The 23,384-nt window shown below is 43.9% G+C and overlaps 1 protein-coding gene across 5 annotated transcripts in view; it reads right to left on the reverse strand.

The window, feature by feature from the left end:
- Positions 1-23,384, reverse strand: part of KMT2D (lysine methyltransferase 2D) — a 138,370-nt gene that overhangs the window by 13,417 nt on the left and 101,569 nt on the right. For all 5 annotated transcript variants that reach the window (XM_083169086.1, XM_083169088.1, XM_083169087.1 and 2 more), the window contains 10 exons: positions 21,245-21,382; positions 20,526-20,693; positions 20,284-20,431; positions 20,029-20,095; positions 19,765-19,940; positions 18,869-19,023; positions 18,636-18,771; positions 7,903-8,036; positions 5,800-6,940; positions 3,353-3,489 (listed from right to left, as the gene is read on the reverse strand). In XM_083169086.1, the coding sequence (XP_083025212.1) occupies positions 3,353-3,489; positions 5,800-6,940; positions 7,903-8,036; positions 18,636-18,771; positions 18,869-19,023; positions 19,765-19,940; positions 20,029-20,095; positions 20,284-20,431; positions 20,526-20,693; positions 21,245-21,382 (2,400 nt within the window). The remainder of the gene's footprint in view (positions 1-3,352; positions 3,490-5,799; positions 6,941-7,902; positions 8,037-18,635; positions 18,772-18,868; positions 19,024-19,764; positions 19,941-20,028; positions 20,096-20,283; positions 20,432-20,525; positions 20,694-21,244; positions 21,383-23,384) is intronic.

A 23,384-nucleotide genomic window follows, 5' to 3' on the forward strand; every position in this document is an offset into this window, starting at 1 on the left:
CAGCGAATCCACTGACCTAATCAACTCTCTGGCCCATGAAGGCTCAGCAGAAGACATAGTAGACAGATGAGAATGTAAAATCTCCCTGTCCCTACGAGATGCTGCCAGCTCAGAAGCTAAGGTAGCTAACACACTTGTAACCCCTTCAGCATTAAGGAGAGCAGCTTGCTGTTGAACAGCCCCTCCTTTATAGCAATCCTTACACAGTGACACACCTTTCACATGTTGTGTAAATTGCTGATTACACTGAGTGCAGGTGAACAGCTTCTGAGAAGCCTTAGAGCCAGAAGCTTTTGTTGCCATAATGCAATCCAATACAAACACTTCCTTCACTCAGCACACTCTAACACAGCCACACAGATAGCAGTGTAAACCCAGCAGTGTAAAAGAAGGAAATACAATAGGGGGAGAGGAGCTCACCTTCCCCGAATTAGCCCACCTGAATACTCCAAGCGGGGACTCCTAAAAAGGAGAACCCCTTCACTCACCCAGCGCAGTGACACAGTCTGTCCAGTCTGGGATGAAAAACGCTTTGCTGTCCTGAAGCAGAAGGGCTCTGAAGAGGCACAACAAACAGAGGAAGGCAGCGTGGGCTTTAGGAAGGCAGCGTTTGCTGCACTGAGGATTTTTAACCTGGAGGAGACGCCCATGACACGCCTCCTCCTTCCTCCGTCCCAGCGCGCGCTGAGGACAGCGGCTCTGAGACACAGTCTGCCCCTCAGCTGGACCAGCGCGTGACTCTGATCCAGCAGTCACCCGGCGCCCAGCGCCCCAGTCCTGATCTCTCCGGCGGGTGACTAGCCAACGGAGCAGTAACACAAGCCGCGAGCGGCTGTGGCTGCTTCCCCACACCTAGAGTGCAGGCGGCTGAGGTCAGCAGCGTGCACCGCACGCAGTGCCGCTCTGACCTCCCAGAGAGCTTTATACACACTGCAGGCAGCCAGTCTAACACTCAGGCTGCCTGCACACTTCTATATAAAACAAAAACCGGACAACCAGAGACCCCTGCGGGAGCCTCTTGCCCAGGGATCCTACTCCTCCGGGCACTAAACTAAGACTGGAGTCTGAGGGGGGGATAGAGGGGGAGGAGCCACACCACACTTCAAGTTCTTAAAGTGCCAACTCCTCCATAACACCACACTATCCCCAGCGTAGTACTTCAGTGTCCCCAGAGGATGAAGGAGAAAAATGGCTTCTTTGCGGCCCTGCTTGACACCAGACCATCCTCTAAGTCTTTGCCTCATTGTGCATGCAGATGCACTCACACCTGCCTGCTACCATTCCTGACACGCTCTGCACTGGTGGTGGCCCGATCTCGCAGCTCAGCCAACTGTAGGAGACAGTTCTGGAGCTTGCTGGAGGTTCTTGGGTGCCCTGAAGCCTTCTTCAACTTGAACCTCTCTCCTTCAAGTTCTTGATGATCCGATAAATGGTTGATTGAGGTGCAATCTTGCAAGCAACAATATCCTTGCCTGTGAATCCATTAGTGCAAAGCAGTGATGTTTTTCCTTACATGTAACCATGGTTAACAGAGGAATAACAAGGATTTCAAGCACCACCCTCCTTTTAAAACTTCCAGTCTGTTATTTTAACTCAATCCGCATGACAGCGTGATACCCAGACTTGCCCTCATCAACTCTCTCACCTGTGTTAACGAGAGAATCACTGACTTCATGTCAGCTGGTCCTTTTTAAGGCAGGGATGAAATGCAGTGGAAATGTTTTTGGGATAAAGTTAATTGACGTGACAAAGAAGGACTTTGCAATTAATTGCACTTCATCTGATCACTCTTCATGACATTCTGGAGTATATGCTATTTGTGACCATAAAAACTGAGGCAGCAGACTGTGAAAATATTTGTGTCAAACTTTTGGCCCGGACAGTAGAAATAGACTTATCACAAAAACATATACAGTATTAGGTGCTATTCTGCAAAATAACATTTTATATGCCTTAAGGTGTATGAGGCACCGTATGCATTCACAGCAGGAACTGTAACTATAAACAAAATGGGATGACCAAACTAGGAAATAAATAGACAATAAATTACATTTGTTTCTATGACTGTTGGCTCTATCATAGTGGCCATCTTAAACACGGTCTTCAAGGTTCAGGTTTTAAAGATATCCATGCTTGTGCACAGATGGTCTAAGCCAGTGGTTATAAAAATATGGCTCCTGACCCCATATTGGGTTGTGGACTAGGGATGCCAATAACGTTTTTTTTTTTTTTCAACCCCGGAATTGGGATTGAAAAATGCTCGATCCCTAAAAGAAAAACGCCCCCATCTTCCACATTAACTTACTTAAGGGAGTGGGGATCAGGGCAGGCAGCAGCGGCCGGGTGTGGTGCTGGGCGGCAGAGCTGCTGGAGTGGCGGCGGGCAGGGTGAGATGTCTGGAGACGGAGGAACAGAGGTGCGACTTGTGCAGCATGACCTAGTCACACTGCGCAGGGCTAGGAGTAGCCAGGCAGCTTCGAGCGAATGCTCAGATGCTGCCCAGCATTAGACTGCTAATGTGCAGTCCAATCCTGAGATCCCGGGATTGAAATCCTGGACATTTTGGGGCCAAATACCGGGATCCCGCTGATCCCGTGATTGGCCACCCTATTTGCGACCATCTCAGCATGGGGTCGTGACTCCATGCTGCTGATTGTCAGGCGAAGGACTTCTCTAATATTATTTGGTGATCCAAGGAGTCTGAAAAATCAGTTCAATGGTCTGTTACTTCAGACTCCTTGCATCATTTTATGCCTCCGCAATCCTCCTATGCATGTACAGTCTGCTGACCACACATGTAGTGGCCATTCTGTGCTAAATTGCTGGGGTTCTGTAATAATAATAATCATTTTTATTGTCTGACAGGGTCCCAGAGCAAAATGTTTGAGAAACACTGGTGTAAATGGTACATACACACTGGGTTAGTAATACTAGGGGTGGTGGTGATGCGGGAGCACCGGGCCATACACAATGGGGGGCTCAAACAGTAAAAGTGAGCGGCTTTCAGCTCCAAATTGCCCAGTGTGTATGGGCCTTAAGCAAACTGACTGAGGTTCTAATTAAATCATCTGTGCTTAAGTATAGAAAATTTGTAAAATGCACACCGTTAAGAGTACCTTTGAGAACCACGGTTCTAGACTTAAAAATTTGTTTTATTTTATTTCTTGATTATATACCATGAGCTATTAATGTAAGCTGTGCAATGAAAACAATATAAATTCAGTATTTTCACAGCAACAACATGAAAAGAATAAATCCTACCTAATGTTAGAAGGAGTTGTTGTCACTACAAGGAGGTAAGAAAATGGAGCATACACAAACTATGAAATAGCTGTAAGATGAGAAAACTTACAGACTCAGCGATGCGCAGCACCGCGTGCAATGTCAGCCCAAACATCTCTTCTCCTTTCAAATACTCTGGGAAGAGGCGCAGCATTCCAGTCTCTCTCCGCATTCGTGCAACAGGTTCCGCAACGCGATTCCACAGAGCTAAAAATGGACAGCAGCGGTTTACATCATTTATGAATTAGATTTAAGTTGATCCTAGTATTGCACCAAATTCAGGCATAAACCCCAATATTTTAAATACTGTAAAATTGTGGTAACTGATCGTACGAAAGTGGGTTATACATAGATCAAGTTACACTGCATAGATTGCCTTCTAAATCAAAATAAATGGTATCAGACTACACAATAAAAGGTATCTGTAACCAACAGAAAAGGTATTTTATTTAAGCCAAAAAGCAGTAAAACAACAAAAAAAAACCTACATACAGGGATTTACAAATCATCTCATCTGAGTTTAGGACTATTAACCACTTGAGGGGTACTGTATGCCCGGAAATTTTTGCAGGCTCAGTTGCACTGCTGCAGCAGGCTGTCCCGGGAAATTGGCATACCACCAATATTAAGGTGTGCGGTAGTAGTGCGGGCAGCTGTGCACCACTGGCGTATCACCTATCAAAGCAGCTACCCAGTGGCCGCTCCCCTTTCCGCTCCGGCGATCGTACGCTGGAGCTCCCTTGCAGCTGCCTCCGCTGCCATTAGTTGTAGCCCGAGTCCCCCCAAACATAAATGCTCCGGAGTACTATCGCTGGAGCGGAGATGAGTGGGAACGACGTGTAGTGTCACTACGCTCTGGTGGGTTTTGCTGGGGCAGGACAAACCTGTCCTGGTAAGTTTGTCCTGCCCCAGCAAAACCCACCACTCAAGGGGTTAAATAGTTTTAAAGGCCCGGAGAGTTTAGGCTATGTACACATTAGAAAGATGGGATACGTTTAGATATTGTACACAATATACCTTGCTCTCCCAGACACGTAATATCTTATGTAGACACTATACAATGTGACATAAGATCATAATATGTGCAGATCACCCAACATTTCACCATCAAGCATGTATGCAGGACTATCAGACGATGTCTCATAAGATGCATGGGAGTGCGCAACTAATGACCGATCATATGTACACATACTAAATGTACTGAACGGAACTAAATTGTTACAATCACGTACAATATTGCATAGTGTGTGTGGACCATAAAACAGATGGATTTATCTTATGTGAATTCATAATTTATACTAGACCAAGAAGTGCCATGTGAACGAGTCATGCTTTTTTCCCCTATACGACCAAAATATATAGTAACTCAAATAATTTTCAAGCGCTAACTTTAATTTCCAAAGCTATGCCAATCCTCTTTAGTAGTAGCTGTATGTGGCACGCTCCAACTTCAACCAAACATTGCTGAATTTCAGGAAGTTTTTGCAGTAGGATTTAGAGAAGTGATTTATTAAAAGGCATGACCTGAAATGTTTAGCATTTAATAAAAACACTGCTTTAACTTCCCATAGTAAAAACAACTGAAAGTGTACTATATAGTTAAATTGCAGCTCATGGAAAAGAGGACTTGGTCTGCATTTGCTTTGCGGCTTATCAGCAGCAGGAGGAGTGGTCTAAATTAGCATGTTACTGACTGTAATCAGGGACTCCAGATAAACTTGGAAAACCCTAGACAGGCTGATATTGTAAAGGTAGGCAAAAACTGTTCAATTATCTGGCAGACCACTTTGTCCAACCTGGATCGCTGGAATGAAAATCTGGTAATGTATGACAGTAGACTAATTGCTCCCGAACAAAGGAAAACAGCCCAATTTGTCAGAATACCAGTTTCTGTCCTTTTTTGTAGTATATGGGAGAAAATGGTTTATTGTTATTTGCACCCAAATCTTTATCAGATTTTCATTCCAACAAGCAATATTACCAGATAATTGTTTAGTTTGTGCACAGCTTGAGGGGGATATTCAATCCCGGTCATGCGTGACCCTGTCCCATTCTCGGCTGGCTTGACGAAGAATCGGTAGCTGTGATCCAATGTCCTGCCTGCCGAACGACGAAAAGGGGGGCGTGGCCACGGGATACGGACATGGATAGTTGAGCCGCGGCCGGGAGCTTGACAATTTATGGCCATTCTAGGCAGAATGGGCCCGTTCTGTCGAGATCCCTGTCAATGCTGTCGGGCAAGACAGCATTGAATAGGGCCCCGCCGCTATTTCCCCTATAGGCAATAGCGGCGGGAGATTGAATACCCCCCTAAGAATAAACTGTCAACTATACACTTTTAATAAATGGAACAGTCTAAACTGCTACCATCAGTGTTATAGCAACATTAGGTTTCCTTTTAGTAGGTTAGGGGAGATTGTAATACTTCTAAAATATTACGCTTATAAAAAAAATAAAAAACCTGCATATTTAAAAATATATATTTAGTGTAAAAAATAATCCAAAAAACAAACTTACCCTGAGGAGAAGAGTCTGTCAGCACCACGTCCTCATAGCCATACTCAATAACTTGTACAGTGAATTCTGGCCGACCATTATGGTCACACACTCTACAACGATAAGAACATCGACGGTGGCTATGCCGCATGCTCCAGTAAATGCGTGTTGCCTCATAGCCCACAGGGTATAGGGCAGTGACACTGTGGAAGTCTTGCAATTGATAAGGCAGAAGCTGGCCAATAGCATGAAAAACAAGTCCTCCAACTCTGAACATGTGTATTCGGTCACCACGTTGGATAATGCTTGCAATCTGACTGACTTCATCCCGCTCTATGTACACCCGTCGGAAGACTGTAAAGCAGCTCAGTTCTTGCTCGCAAGGTCCCTTTAACTTGTGCACTGAACAAAGCATTGTTTTGTCCTTGAAGAACATGCACTTGGCACGGATGGCGCAAGCAAAGTGATAGACATTTGGACAGCGTAAGCGATTGCAGCTATTCGTGGCACCTGTTTTCTGACACAGGCAACACTTTGTAAGCAACCCGCGATGCAGTGCCACTTCCACATTAATTAATGCACCACCTTGTGTCTCATATACCTCTGTAGACCACAGAGCACAGTTCAGGTGCACCCAAAGATCAAGATCCAGGTTTAGAAGCCGTGCTGGTCCATCTGTAACACCATCTCCTTCCTCATGGCAGAAACAACACTTTCGAAGATCTGGAGGCAAGGTGTCAGGCTTTAAGGTAGTACCGAGTCTCTCTATTACCTCGCACACCTCTTTCTCACAATGACGTGACCCCATCTTCTGAAAAGTGATCAATATATGTAGTCTCTTCCAACGAACTCCTTTCCACTTCTTTATTTTTGGCCTTTGTTCTTCTAAACTTTCCTCTGATGGACGTACTCTTTGCTTGATTACTGCATCCATAGATTCCTCAATAATAGGTGACTGAGGGGGAGGCAAAGGGCATGTTATCATAGAGGGTTCTGGTTCTGGTTCAACAACAGGAGGTTCCAAAGGACTAGCAGGTGAAGGAGCAAATGGAGAAGGAGGTGGTGAGCTTTCTTCAGGCAACACAGGAAGTTGTCGAACATCCAGGTTAGATACATTGTTAACATAACAATGATTTATAGCCTTCTCCACGACAGCCTCTTCCTAAAATTGGGATATAGGACACATTAGAAAAAAAGATATATATAAAGAAAATACCAATCTCCTTCTACAAGTAATAAGCAGCACAAGAGATGCAATTCAGGGGCAAGGGGCAAAAAGGTAAGTATAAAAGAGGTTTTTGAACAGCGATCAGTTTCTCTGAGTAAATTCAACAGTTGTGTTCAATTTACTTAGAGAACCCCAGCGCTGTTTTGTACATGTTCATATTCTTTGGAGAGGCCCTCATGAACAGCAGCTTTGACAGTGCCCAGTGATCCATATAGATATTAGCAAAATTATCTTAATATACCTTTAAGGCAGTGGTTCCCAAACTTTTTGAATCACGGCACCCTAAAAGTATCAGAATATTTTTCACGGCACCCCTAGGCCAAAAGTTGGTTACTAATTTCAGGAAAAATATTAAAAAAGTTGAGATTTAAAATGTTTCCCTTAGGTCCACTTATGTGGTGAGAAACAGGATTCACTTCGGTTTACCCACATATTCTAAATTGGAAGCAACAAGCACTGATTTTGCCTATTTCATTGGCCATAAATAACTTGAATTGATTCTGGACCACCAACCTGAGGAACCCCCTGCAAGTGCTCCAAGGCACCCCAGGGAGCCTAGGCGCACAGTTTGGGAACCACTGCTTTACGGGAATAATGTTAGTAGTTTGATTTTTTTTCTTTTAATAATCATAAAACCACCAGCAGTAGGAAAAACTCAACTAGTTACACTGTAAATCTTAATAATAACCTAGTACCCTACCCCCCCCCCCCCCCCCCCAACCCCTTTACCCACCACATAATTATGACTTAACATGCTTAGATCCAACCTTTAGCTCTTATATCAGACAAACTGCTAGATTTCCAAAAGTGGATCGTGGGTTATTATTTAGCACAAATTTCTCTGTATAGTTACTGGAACCTATTTAAAAACAAATAAAAAAAGAGAAATGACTGACTTGTGCCAGAAGAGAAAGAATGTCCAGCTCATTCTTTAATGTGTATCCTGGAAGCACTGCATCCAGCTGCTTCAGCCAATCGGTGCTGTTCTCCAATTTTCCTCCGATAGTCTTGTCTTTATCACTGGTATCGCCTGCAAATATGGTAGGGACAGACCAAAGCATACAAGATATTTAAACAGATAATGTTACAATTTAAAAAAAAAAAAAAAAAACATTACAGTACTTGGTGAACATTCATCAAATGGATCTAAAGATAGATTCGGTTTTAAAGAGGGCTAGCTCCCTAAACATAAAGGTCCTCTTTAAAACAGAAGAGAGCATTTCGTTTATGGGCTGAACCAGTACCCGAGAAGGTACCTGAAGTGCAAAACTGGTATCTCTGGATGCAAAAGTATTAAATCTGTAAAATGTGTTAAGGTGTGCAACAAAAACCAAGTAGGCACCTGGTAAGACTACTAAGCAGATGTCTGTGCCTATGCCACCCAGGAGGATCACACAGTTATGATGTAATGCGCCCTCACATTTTACAGAACGAGAAGTCCTATCCTAAGGTTCCCAAACTTTGTTTTCAAGGCACTAACTGTCCGGGTTTTAACGGCTATTCACAGATGGTTTAATCAAACTGATAAATCCGCTGGGCTATGAGCATGGAATTTGGGAACCACTGTCCTACCCAATAGTAAGCTTGATAATGGTCTGTCTGGGAGCTGATGTGCTTCTCTTTTGGACAACAATATGGATAAAAAACAAACAATATCCTGCACAAGATGCTACGGACAGATTCTCAATGCTATTACAATGGTCACAGTTGAAAGGCCTGCTTAAATTGAGAGATCAGGTCTTGGAGATAGTCACCACACTGGGTCCGCGGTCATGTTTAGTAAGTCTGTATAACCAATAATAAGTCCTTCTTGATCAGTCTGGTGCTCCTAGAATCAAATTTAGTTATCCTTTTTTTTGGCTACAGAGGAAAGCGGTTAGGCTGAAGCTACACGGAACCATTATAACACAAGAAACACCTGTGGGTCCCTAAACAGAAGTGCTTCCCTTATTTTTGGTTTCTCCACCAATCCACTAGCTGTTGAAAGATGCAGAGAACATCCCCAAGGGTGGCGTATTTGACTGATTAATAGGTCTACATCTCCCCAGCACGGACGGTGTAATGGTTAGCATTACTGCCTCACAGCATTGAGGTCATGGGTTCGATTACCACCATGGCCCAAACTGTGCAGAGTTTGTATATTCCCCCCGTACTTGCGCGGGTTTGGCCAGGAACTCCGGTTTCCTCCCACAATACAAAAATACAAAAATAAAAGTAGGTTAATTGGCTGCCAACAAAAATTCACTCAAGAACGAATGTGTGTGCGTGTACATGTGGTAGGGAATATAGATTGCAAGCTCCACTGGGGCAGGGACTGTTGTGAATTGTTAAGCGCTGCGGAATATGTGCGCTATATAAGAAACTGTTAATAAATAAATAAATGATAAATGGAACGCATTGCTTCACCAATTAATGATTGTGATGGATTGACTCACGGACATGGCACTCAAGATGTCCCTCTAAGATTTATGCAAGTCAGACATTTCATTATTTCCCAGGATTCTAATGACCCTTCCATACATGAACTGGCATACTCTAAAATAATGCTTGAAGACCACTCTGGGCTCCAGCTAGTTTATCAGGAATTATAGAGAGTTCAGAGATCCTTTCCTTGGGAATAAACAGCAAGTACCACTCAGACCAAGGGCAGCATTCAATGTGGCCGGTGAGGGGGTTAAATGGCGGGGATCACCATAAACTTGCCGTTTAACCCCCACGCCATCCGCTCACCGTATTCATTGTTTCGGGGGCAACCCTCGCTGTCAGATGATGGCGAGCATTCCCCCAAACAACGAGGCTCGTGGCTAATGCAGAAAGCCTGCTGCATTTAGCCGCAAGCCTCGCTGTTTTGGCGACCGCACACGCCATTGCCATGTCACTGTAAAAACCCAGCGAGGTGGAAACAGTGTGTGCAGGGGGTTAGTAGAATACTGGCCATGTGAGCTGTGACAGTGAGCAGCCAGCACTGCTCGCTGTCACAGCTCGCAAAAAGCATTGAATATACCCCCAAAGATTAGCATTCATTGCTACTGTCTAGTTACAGATGGAGAAAGGTTGACTGCTGTTGAGATTGTAGTCTCAGCTACAGGTACCTAACTAAGCAGAAATGGAATTGTCCAAATTGCACTTCCTGGAAAAACTTTTTCCGGGAAGACTAAGACCGTCTTCCTGTAAAAAGGAATTTCACCAAACAAAGGGCTCATTCATCTCACACAGGGCATCCAGCTTCGCCTGGGAACAATGCAATTTAAAGTTACATCTGGAGCAGGGTATTTTTTTTTTCCACTGCTTCTCCACCAGAAAAAGCCCTGGACAAATCTCCCATTTGATAAGGAAAAATGAGCAAAGAAAGTCTAATACACCAAACTAATACTTGCCTGTAGGTTAAGAGTTCAGAGAGGGGGAAAGAGATGCTACTGACAGTTCCCAGGAAATGGCTGTGGTGTGTGTGTCTTACATACCAAGGGGGCTTACATACCAAGTGTAAGAGCTACCCCTGGTAGGAAGTTCAAAAGGAATGGAACCCTCAAAGACTGAGGGAAGGCAGCCATCCAAATAAAAGCCCTAATAACCATGTGTTGCCAAATTCTTGGCTGTCTCAAGATTCGGCACCCAAACGGACATATTCACCCTCTTACTTTGTCTGCGCAGAACCCTCTGCATGGTTACTGTACCGTGGCTTCTAACCTGCACCCGGTGAAGCAGGAGAAACACTTCTTTGACTGATGAACTTTTCATGTTGGTCACAAGATTATCACAAGGATCAAGAGTTTGAGCTTTCAACAATAAATCTAAAGTCACTGCACTCTATACACCGTTGTACCTGTGTTCACAAATGATGTGTGACAGACATGTTACAGTAAACCAGCACAGGTCAAGTTTGCAATTATGCAGACTAAATTCCTGGCAACATAACGCCAAATATCGGCATATACATTAACCCCTTCATGACAGAGCCAGTTTGTGCCTTCATGACAGAGCCCTTTTTTTCAAATCTGACATGTCTCACTTAAGTGGGGATAACTTTTTTTTGCTTTTACTTATCCCAGTGATTTTGAGATTGTTTTCTCGTGACACATTGTACTTCAAGTTAGTGGTAAATTTTCGTCGATACAGTCTGTGTTTTTTTGTGAAAAATACCAAAATATCGTGAAAAAATGGAAAATTTTGCAATTTGCAAAATGTTAAATTTTCTGCTTGTGAGACAAATAATCATACCACTCAAAATAGTTAATAACTAACATAGACCATATGTCTACTTTATGTTTCCATCATTATTTCAACTTCCTTTTAATTTTTTTGGACACTAGGAGGCTTACAATATGAATAGCAAATTCTCAAATTTTCATGAAAATTTCAAACACTGATTTTTTTAGGGACCAGTTCAGTTCTGATGTGACTTTGAGGGACTTGTATGTGAGACACCCCCATAAATGATGCCATTTCAAAAACTGCACCCCTCACAGTATTCAAAACAGCATTTTGGAAGTTTGTTAACCCTTTAGGTGTTTCACAGGAATTAAAACAAAGTGTAGGTGAAATTTCAAAATTTCTTTTTTTTTGCAGAGTTTCAATTTTAATACATTTTTCTAACGAATACAGTAGATTTTACTAGAGAAATGTGACTAAAAATTGATTCCCCCAATTCTTTTGTTTTCAAAAATATCCTATATGTGGCCCTAGTGTGCACGTTGACCAAACCACAGGCTTCATAATAGAAGGAGCACCTACTTGATTTTGGAGCCTCCTTTTTATGAGATTTTTTTTTAGGCACCATGTAGGTTTCTAGGCACCATAAGTGCTAAAAGTTAGGAACCTCCCCCACAAGTCACCCCATTTTGCAATCTACACCCCTCAGGGAATTCATCTAGGGGTATAGTGTACATTTCAAACCCCCAGGGGTTTCACCAATTTTGGTACAACTGGGATGTGAAAATGAAAAATTACATTTTTTTACACAAACATGCAGTTCTGGCTCAAAATTTTTCATTTTCACAAGGAATGAAGGAGACAAAGCACCCCAAAATCTGTGCCCCAATTTCTCCCGAGTACGGCAATGCCTCACATGTGACCAAAAAATACCAGTTGGGTGCATGGCAGGACTCAGAAGGGAAGGAGTGATTTTTGGATTTTGCAGCAAAGATTTCGGTGGAATGAATGGTGGGTGCTATGTTGCATTAGCAAGACTCCCAAAGCACCAATACAGTGGAACCCCCCCACAAGTCACCCCATTTTGCAAAGTACACCCCTCAGGGAATTCATCTAGGGGTATAGTGTACATTTCAAACCCCCAGGGGTTTCACCAATTTTGGTACAACTGGGATGTGAAAATGGAAAATTACATTTTTTTACACAAACATGCAGTTCTGGCTCAAAATTTTTCATTTTCACAAGGAATGAAGGAGACAATGCACCCCAAAATCTGTGCCCCAATTTCTCCAGAGTACGGCAATGCCTCACATGTGACCAAAAAATACCAGTTGGGTGCATGGCAGGACTTAGAAGGGAAGGAGTGATTTTTAGATTTTGCAGCTCAGATTCTGGTGGTTTTTTGGTGGGTGCTATGTCGCATTAGCAAGACCCCCCAAGCACCAATACAGTGGAACCCCCCCACAAGTCACCCCATTTTGCAAAGTACACCCCTCAGGGAATTCATCTAGGGGTATAGTGTACATTTCAAACCCCCAGGGGTTTCACCAATTTTGGTACAACTGGGATGTGAAAATGGAAAATTACATTTTTTTACACAAACATGCAGTTCTGGCTCAAAATTTTTCATTTTCACAAGGAATGAAGGAGACAATGCACCCCAAAATCTGTGCCCCAATTTCTCCCGAGTACGGCAATGCCTCACATGTGACCAAAAAATACCAGTTGGGTGCATGGCAGGACTCAGAAGGGAAGGAGTGATTTTTGGATTTTGCAGCAAAGATTTCGGTGGAATGAATGGTGGGTGCTATGTTGCATTAGCAAGACTCCCAAAGCACCAATACAGTGGAACCCCCCCACAAGTCACCCCATTTTGCAAAGTACACCCCTCAGGGAATTCATCTAGGGGTATAGTGTACATTTCAAACCCCCAGGGGTTTCACCAATTTTGGTACAACTGGGATGTGAAAATGGAAAATTACATTTTTTTACACAAACATGCAGTTCTGGCTCAAAATTTTTCATTTTCACAAGGAATGAAGGAGACAATGCACCCCAAAATCTGTGCCCCAATTTCTCCAGAGTACGGCAATGCCTCACATGTGACCAAAAAATACCAGTTGGGTGCATGGCAGGACTTAGAAGGGAAGGAGTGATTTTTAGATTTTGCAGCTCAGATTCTGGTGGTTTTTTGGTGGGTGCTATGTCGCATTAGCAAGACCCCCCAAGCACCAATACAGTGGAACCCCCCCACAAGTCACCCCATTTTGCAAAGTACACCCCTCAGGGAATTCATCTAGGGGTATAGTGTACATTTCAAACCCCCAGGGGTTTCACCAATTTTGGTACAACTGGGATGTGAAAATGGAAAATTACATTTTTTTACACAAACATGCAGTTCTGGCTCAAAATTTTTCATTTTCACAAGGAATGAAGGAGACAATGCACCCCAAAATCTGTGCCCCAATTTCTCCCGAGTACGGCAATGCCTCACATGTGACCAAAAAATACCAGTTGGGTGCATGGCAGGACTTAGAAGGGAAGGAGTGATTTTTAGATTTTGCAGCTCAGATTCTGGTGTTTTTTTGGTGGGTGCTATGTCGCATTAGCAAGACCCCCCAAGCACCAATACAGTGGAACCCCCCCACAAGTGACCCCATTTTGCAAACTACACCCCTCAGGGAATTCATCTAGGGGTATAGTGTACATTTCAAACCCCCAGGGGTTTCACCAATTTTGGTACAACTGGGATGTGAAAATGGAAAATTACATTTTTTTACACAAACATGCAGTTCTGGCTCAAAATTTTTCATTTTCACAAGGAATGAAGGAGACAAAGCACCCCAAAATCTGTGCCCCAATTTCTCCCGAGTACGGCAATGCCTCACATGTGACCAAAAAATACCAGTTGGGTGCATGGCAGGACTCAGAAGGGAAGGAGTGATTTTTGGATTTTGCAGCAAAGATTTTGGTGGAATGAATGGTGGGTGCTATGTTGCATTACCAATACAGTGGAACCCCCCCACAAGTCACCCCATTTTGCAAACTACACCCCTCAGGGAATTCATCTAGGGGTATAGTGTACATTTCAAACCCCCAGGGGTTTCATCAATTTTGGTACAACTGGGCAGTGAAAATGAAAAAAATACATTTTTTTACACAAAAATGTACTTCTGGCTCAAAATTTTTCATTTTCACAAGGAATGAAGGAGACAAAGCACCCCAAAATCTGTGCCCCCATTTCTCCAGAGTACGGCAATGCCTCACATGTGACCAAAAAATTCCAGTTGGGTGCATGGCAGGACTCAGAAGGGAAGGAGTGATTTTTGGATTTTGCAGCAAAGATTTTGGTGGAATGAATGGTGGGTGCTATGTTGCATTACCAATACAGTGGAACCCCCCCACAAGTCACCCCATTTTGCAAACTACACCCCTCAGGGAATTCATCTAGGGGTATAGTGTACATTTCAAACCCCCAGGGGTTTCATCAATTTTGGTACAACTGGGCAGTGAAAATGAAAAAAATACATTTTTTTACACAAAAATGTACTTCTGGCTCAAAATTTTTCATTTTCACAAGGAATGAAGGAGACAAAGCACCCCAAAATCTGTGCCCCCATTTCTCCAGAGTACGGCAATGCCTCACATGTGACCAAAAAATACCAGTTGGGTGCATGGCAGGACTCAGAAGGGAAGGAGTGATTTTTGGATTTTGCAGCTCAGATTCTGGTGGAATGAATGGTGGGTGCTATGTGGCATTAGCAAGACCCCCGAAGCACGGTGAAATGATGAACCTAATAATCCATAGATGTGTGGTATATTTTAAAGCACTCCTTTATACATAGGCCGGGTTTGTCGGGGCAAGTTTCACAGTGGAAAATAGTTTCCTTTCTTATTCCCTTTTTATAACAAACTTTGCACCTTTTTTGTGTCCTGCCCTTTCTTGCAGTGGAGGGGATTTCGTTGGGAAAATGCTGCCCTGGTACAATACGGGGGCCAGTACTAGAAGTACTGGGGCCCTCTGCCTGCTGATTCCCAAATGTTAGGCTCTTTATGACTTCCTCTTGAAAGTGCATAAATGTCCCCCTCTGGCCGGTAGAACGGAATAGCACGTAAGCGTTATACAGTGCCATCTGGATGATATACACGGCCAGCTTCTTGTACCAGATATTTGTTTTCCGCAGGGCACTGTACGGCTTTAGTACCTGATCTGAAAGATCCACTCCGCCCATGTACTTATTGTAATCTAGGATACAATTTGGTTTGGAGGTGTGGGTACTGGTACCTCGTACAGGGATGGAGGTGGTACTGTCTCCATGAATTGTTGTCAGTATAAGGACATCCCTCTTGTCCTTATATTTGACCAACAACATATTTTCGGTGCATATTCCCCTGCTTTCACCCCTTCTCATTACTTGGGCAATGTGCGTTTTGGGGAGGCCTCTTTGGTTCTTGCGCACAGTACCGCAAGCTGCTGTACCTCTTGAACCAAGGGCCTTAAACAGGGGGATGCTGGTGTAAAAGTTATCCACATAGAGGTGATAACCCTTATCCAGGAAGGGGTGCATTAAATCCCAGACAATTTTTCCACTAACACCTACGAGGGAGGGGGGGCATTCTGGTGGTTCAATTCTTGAATCCTTCCCTTCATATACCCTAAACTTGTGGGTGTACCCTGTGGTGCTTTCACACAGCTTATACATTTTTATGCCATACCTTGCCCTCTTACTGGGAAGGTACTGGCGGAATTTAACCCTTCCTTTAAAATGTATAAGGGACTCGTCGATACTAATACATTTATCAGGGATGTATAGCTCTGCAAATTTGGCACTGAAATGATCAATGACCGGCCTGACTTTGAATAGCCTGTCAAAGGTGGGATCATCTCTGGGTGGGCACTGTGCATTATCGGTGTAATGTATAAATTTATGGATTGCCTCAAAACGAGCCCGGGGCATGGCCATACGGTGAAATGGGGTGCTGTACAGAACATCTGTACTCCAATATTGCCTAATTTGTGGCTTTTTTACTATGCCCATATGTAATACCAGACCCCAAAACGTCATCATCTCTACTGCATCTACAGGGGTCCACCTAGCAAATGATGACGTGGGGTTTTGAGCAATAAACTGCTGGGCATATAAATTAGTTTGGTCCACCATTAAATTTATAAAATCATCAGAGAAAAATAATTTGAAAAAGTCAATTTCTCTGAGACCTGTTGAATCAAATTGGATTCCTGGGATGGCCAAAAACTCAGGAACCTGGGGCTCAAAATTGTCTGGTGGTGGGGTCCATACGAGATCAATTATTGGGGGGGGGGTCTCAGCTGCTCTACGGGGGCGTCTTTGAGGGGGTCCCTCATCATCAGAGGAGGAAGAGGAGCTTAAGACAAATCCTTCAAATTCCCCGCTTGCCTCACTGGCTGTGTCAGAGTCAGATGCAAGCATGGCATATGCCTCCTCCACCGAATACATTCTCCTGGATGACTGGGACGACATTTGGGATGACATTTGGGATGCCATTTATATTTTTGTGTTACTGGTAGTGAAATGTTTCAACACGTGTATAGTGTAGGGGGGGGTACAAACTTTATTTCAACCCAGGGGGTATGTAGTGTGTATTGTGTATGTAGTGCAGAAAAAAAAAATACAAAAAAAAAAAAATTGAAGGGTTCAAAAAAAAAAAAATGGAAGGGGTTAAAAAAAAAAAAAATGGAAGGGGTTAAAAAAAAAAAAAATGGAAGGGGTTAAAAAAAAAAAAAAAGGTCCTGCGCCAAAAATTGAGCACAGATGTTGGTCAGTAACGTCCGTCACTGAACAGCGCTCAAAGGCAACAGGAATTTGATCAAAAAAAAAAAAAAATAGATCAACCCTGTGCCGAAAAAGCTGATCAGTGATGTACGTCACTGATCAGTGCACAGTGGCCACAGGACACACACAAAATCACAGTGTGTGTAAAAAAAAAATGTAAAAAAGACCCCACAGCACTCACAAAAAATAAAAAAAGGTGATCAGTGATGCGACACTGATTACCAGTGAGGGGCAGCAGGTGCACAACCTTTGGTGGTACTGACAGGTATATATAAAAAAAAAAAACCTCTGTACCCCCAAAAAGTTGCTGATCACCTCAGATATAGTGATCAGCACAAAAAGGCGGGGGCAGCCGACACAAAATTTAGCACTCTATCACTATCTCTCTCTATCTCTCACTATCTATCACTCTATGACACTGCAGCAGTTATATAAAAAATATATAGCACAATCTGTCACTATCTCTCTATCTCTCTCTCTCTATCTCTCTCTATCTATCTATAGCTCTATCACACTGCAGCAGCACAAAATATAGCACTAGGCCTCTCTATCTCTCTCTATCTCTTTCAGTTATATAAAAAATATATAGCACAATCTGTCACTATCTCTCTCTCTATCTCTCTCTCTCTATCTCTCTCTATCACACTGCAGCAGCACAAAATATAGCACTAGGCCTCTCTATCTCTCTCTATCTCTCTCTATCTCTTTCAGTTATATAAAAAATATATAGCACAATCTGTCACTATCTCTCTCTCTATCTCTCTCTCTCTATCTCTCTCTATCTCTCTATCTATAGCTCTATCACACTGCAGCAGCACAAAATATAGCACTAGGCCTCTCTATCTCTCTCTATCTCTCTCTCTCTAACTCTCTCTAACTCTCTATCTATCTAATAAATCGCAGCAGCACAAGATGCAGCACAAGATGCAGCACAGGATGTCACAAAATGTCACAATATCAATGATCAGGTAAGGGTTCTGGTCAGTATAGGCGGCAGGTGGGGCACGGTGACCGCACTGCACGCTTTTCCAGACCGGAATGGCGTCTGCAGTGCAGTCACCGTTAGTTTAAACCCCCCTCCACGGCTGTGATTGGTCCGTCGGTCCGACGGACCAATCACGGCCTTTGGGGGCGGGCGGGGTGAGGTGGGGTGACACCAGTGTCACCCTTACACCCCGCGGTGATTGGTGCTGTACTTTACAGCACCAATCACCTCCGATCCCGTGTCACCGGCGAACGTTATTCGCCGGTGACACAGGAAAACGCTGTGAATGGCTGTTCACACTGAACAGCCAATCACAGCGATCGGCGACGGGGGGGCGGCATCGCAGCCCCCCCTGGGCATGCAGGGACATGTCTGCTGTCAGGGACAGCAGACATCGTCCCTCTGTCACTGCGTCTCTAGACGCAGTGACAGTTTTAAGCCATGACGTATATATACGTCAACGGTCGGGAAGTACTTCCCGGCCATGACGTATATATACGTCAATTGTCGTGAAGGGGTTAAAGCATCTAGAGTTGACACATACAGACTTTAGGTATTGGCTCTCCTGATATCTACATCCACAATACAAACAGTAGCTGAAAGAGTATTTGAAAACTACATAAATGCTAAAAAAAAAAAAAAAGCACGTCCTATGAAAACAGTACATAAAAAGGGATCTTACCTTCTGTGGAAGAGTCTGCAGATTTTCTTACATCGACATTATTTTTAAGACCACTATCGGGGAAAAGCACTTCATACGAATTTGGTAGCTTGATGCTCAATAAACCAGCGACAGCTGCAACTACACCATTCAAGTTCTAAAATGTGAAAGAGCATGAAATATTAAAGCATAAATCCTACAAGTATGGGTTTCCCTAAACAAGGGCCAACAAATTCGATGTGCACTCTGCTCACCTTCGCAGCTGCGGCCGACACCGTTAACATAACGGATACCTCGCTGCCTTTCGTCTTATTCCATGATATTGTTCCTCCCGCTGTACTCAAAATAGTTTTATCAGCACACTCTGGGGTAACCGTTAAGGACTCTGCAGCTTTCACCTCCGGAAACACTGTTGCAGAAAATGAATTGGCATCAGAAGAGGTTTGTTACTTTTATTTTTAATAATCTGTAGGATAGAGTTACCAAACTTCCAGACACGATAACTTTTCTTATTTTCAGTATTTATTTTTTACCTTAACTATGGCCCTTATTCTGGTCGGTGTGGAAATATCCGCGTGCGTTCGGGCCGCCGATGTTTTGTGTCTGCGCATGTGCAGAGGCGTCTCTGCGCATGTGCGAGCGGGGCGTACGGCCAAATCCCGCATGATATGTGAACACTCCGAACAGGGGGTGGAGAGGGGCGTGAAGGGCTATTTGGGCTCATTACCATATGCATACGCCCCGCGTTTCATGGGCGTTCCCATGAAAACGCTGGGCGTACGTATGGTAATGCAGCCGTGACGCACGTGTAGGGGGCGGACATATGACATCGCCGGATGTCAGCTGCCCGCCCAGATCCCTGCTTTTGCACGGAGAAATGCCCGAGTGGTCTAAGGTTGCGGGAGCTGGTGGAGCACTCGGTCCTGCATTCGATGGTCTGCGACCATCGAATGATGGGGGAGGTTCCCTTAGATGCAGGAGGCGTATTCCGTGTAAAATACACTTGCGGTCCGTTCGGCCAGCTTCTTACCGCGTACGGACGGAGTTGGCGATCCGTATGGAAGGCGGGGTTTCGCACGCACGGTCCTGGCCGCACCGATCAGAATAAGGGCCTATGTTACTTAGAAAAGCTACACTAGCGCTAACCGACCTGGTATGATGCCGCGAGGAATAAGTGGTATGACTGGAGATAAGGATCGCTCTTCATCTTCCTCTTTAAGGTCGCATAATGTAGGGAAACGTGGTGCATCTTCACCAAGAATACTTTCTGGGGAAGAGGCTGGAACAATGCTATCAGGAGAATCACTTTCCTCATCACTTTCCATTCTAATACACACACAAAAATAAAAGTATTAAGTAACTCCCTTTACTCCTGCTTCATAGCAAAGTAATGTCATTGCCAAAAAATTCTCACCTGACATCCTCACTCTGGTTGTGGGGGGGAGTGGGTAGAGCAGCCAAAATATCCAAGCTGCGCTCAACTGTAACGGCAAGAAGAAAAAAAATTATTTATAATGTTCAGGTTGAAAATGACATGTCGCGGGAGAAATAAAAAATGTAAAAACATAATAAAAAGCACATTGTAATGCAAATACTTGTGCTCCCTCCCTCTCTTGAGAAGAGCATTTCATGACCCTGGGAAACGGGTAAGACATTTGACTGAGCGCACCTTTAACTTCTGCGCTGCTCTCAGATTCTTTCTTTGTTTCACTAATATCTTCAGCTGCTGTCACACCGTTCACCATCTTCTGCTGCACGGAAGGAGGCGGCGTTGGAGGCAGGGAAGAAGGAGGTGTAGGGGGATTACTGAGGTTGTTCTTCAAAAACAAAACAAATTATTAGAAGTTTTATTATGCAACCAATGCTCAAACTTAGCTTTTGCTGTATTCAGGCTATATATAAAACAGTTACCTTGCTGAGAAGCTGTGTGTAATAGTCTGGGATGCTCTCCAGGGCACCGTTACCAAATGTTCCTTTAAGCGAGCTTTTCCCATTGACTGGACTACTGATCCCAAATGGGGCAAACAGGCTGAAGTTAGCGGTAATCGAAGGCTCCACAAGTGGTAAAAGAGAAAGCTCCTGTAGGATTGTTTTTAATTTAAAAAATAAAAGAAATGTTAGGAAATCTTTAGAATTGAAATCAAAACACAGAATTTTATTTTGTCATTACTATGCCAGATAGGGTTCAACCTCCACTTAACCAAAACAATTAACCCTCAATACTTCTACTGTACTACAGAAAAATGTAACATACTATAGAAAAGATATAAAGTTAATATCATCTGAGAATACAGACTTTGAAAACCCCTGTAAAAAGGAGTTGGAACAAAGATAGGTAGGACAAACTTACATGATGCAAACCAGCCTTAGGAATAAAGATTCATTGAGTACAGAAATGTCAACAATCGAACAGAAAAGACTTTTCTTGCAACTCCACAGTAAGTAGTAAATGACAAAGATATCCCCACCTAAGAATCCAACCATGGTCTATGCAGGTTTTCCAGGGAAACGCTGAATGAACCAATGGGGAGGATCTGGAGCATGGATGGGTCTAGCGGTCATCTTAAACTGATCTAAATCAGCTCATTATCTTTAAGATAAGAACTACAGACTGAACAATGACAATGTACCTGCTTCAGCTGCTTCACAATGTCACCTGGAGACTTCAGGCTATCCTCTCTGCGAATCTTTTTGCGGGAGTTTGGTACTTTTTCATTGGTCTTCTGTGTCCTTTTTGGCTTTGGTACAGTTTTTTTTGCACAAATTTCCTAACGGAAAAAGTGAACACATTAGCTCACTAATAGAATGCAGTTGTAACCTTAAAACAGAAACACTAAAAAGGTGCCCGCACACTAGAACGATTTTTTGGCCGATTTCTGATAAATCAGCCGATATATCGTCAGATGTTTACGATAATCGGTCGAAAATCGTCCGATTTCGGTCCGATGCTCGCTCCCGTGGATCTTTTGCTAAATCTTCTGATCTTACGTGCTGCATGAAATTTAACAAAAGATCCATAGGAACGCACACGGGATCTTAAGAAAAATCTTTGGTAAAGATGTGCGCTTGCCTGAAATCTTTGGTACTTATGTATTATCTGGGCTCCCATGTTAAATGCACCCCATTTTTTCATACCCCTACTATCCAACTACGCATGGAGTTGATTTTATGTAGAGTGGCGAGCGCAGCGAGCCACCGTGCCCGAAGCGTGGCGAGCGCAGCGAGCCCCGCGAGGGGACGCGGTCTCATTAGAAAAACGGGAGCCCAGATATTACATAAGTACCAAATCTTTTGTCCAGGACAGGCAAAAGATTTGAAGGCTAATTTATGCGCACATCTTATGATCGCAGATCTTTCTAGTGTGTGGGCACCTTAAGGGTGACTATTACCAGTATTACAGTCAGGAAGAGAGAGAGCGCTTTCAACCCAAAATAAATATAAAAGTGGAGTAGGAGGTATTATGGCACACATGGATCCCTAACTAGAGGTTTCTTCTGTCCATAATACCCATTGTGGAAGGCAGGGGAAAAAAAAGGATACAATCGTGTACTCTATGTAAAATCTCACATTGTCATTGTGGGATATTGTGTGTATAATTTTGAGAGGAAAAATGTATTTATTCCAATCATCTATATAAATTTCTAGTGTCCGTTTGTGTGTCTCTGAAACACTCATCTGTTGGCAGCGAGTCAAACTACATTTCTTTCTCTCACACATGCATAAACACAGGGGCAATCATAAGGTAGCAGACAAGCTTTCATCTAAGCTTCGGGCTTACTAGTTTGTAATAAGGCTGTAACATAACAAAATGTTTTGAACACTTTCCAGATGCACTGTATGGGGTATATTGGGGATCTGCAGATCATGTAATACCCGATGCCCACTGACTCCTCCCGAAAACAAGCCATCCTTGCCATAAAACCCCCTCGCGGCCCACTCACCCTATTCTATGTTCCTGGGAAATCCTCACCATCAGAGGATGGCGAGGATTCCCCAGAACGGCAAGGCGTGAGCCTCACTATTTTGACAGCCACACTCGCTGTTTCCAACTCGCTTTCTAGAAACAGCGCTGTGGAAACAGCGAGTGCAGGGGGTGGATTGAATACTGAGGGTGCGCTACAAGGGCAAACAATAGGCACTGCTCGCAGTCTTAGCTCACCTGTTTGGCAATTAATATACCCCTATAGGCAAGTCCCTGATGATATAGTCAACAAACCCACAAAAAGCTGCCCAGGCATCATTCATAGGTAATGTTTAATTTTTCTTGGGGTGTATGTGGACTGAATCAGTCTGAAGGGTGAAAAGGTTACCCTGGGAAAAGAATCAGAGGGCATATTACAGGATCCGCAGATCCCGAAACTGTGGGTGGAGCACGGTATGAAGGGGAGTCACAAACTGTGCATACCCTGCCTTCCAAAATCACATAATGTTTCCACAGTCCCCAAAAATTAATTTTAACTTCAGGACCAGACCCCAACAAAGGTACTTACTTCAGCAGTAGTTGGGGATTACACTACAAATACATACCTCCCAACAGTCCCGATTTTAGCAGGACAGTCCCGATTATCAGGGCCTGTCCCGCTGTCCCACCCGCGGGCGGCAGTGTCCCGCGGTGTGGGGGGGGGGGGGCTATTGGGAGTCCCCCCTGTCAGCTGCTAAGCAGCGGGGAATAAACGCTGTGCGCATGCGCACAGCGTCTATTCCCGCAGCCAGGGGGCTGGGAGCATGGCTAGAGGCTCATAGAGCCTCTGGGTCATGCCCCCATAGCGG

The sequence above is a fragment of the Crinia signifera genome, chromosome 2 (genome assembly GCF_055691185.1).
Source record: "Crinia signifera chromosome 2, ASM5569118v1, whole genome shotgun sequence".
Lineage (NCBI taxonomy): Eukaryota > Metazoa > Chordata > Amphibia > Anura > Myobatrachidae > Crinia > Crinia signifera.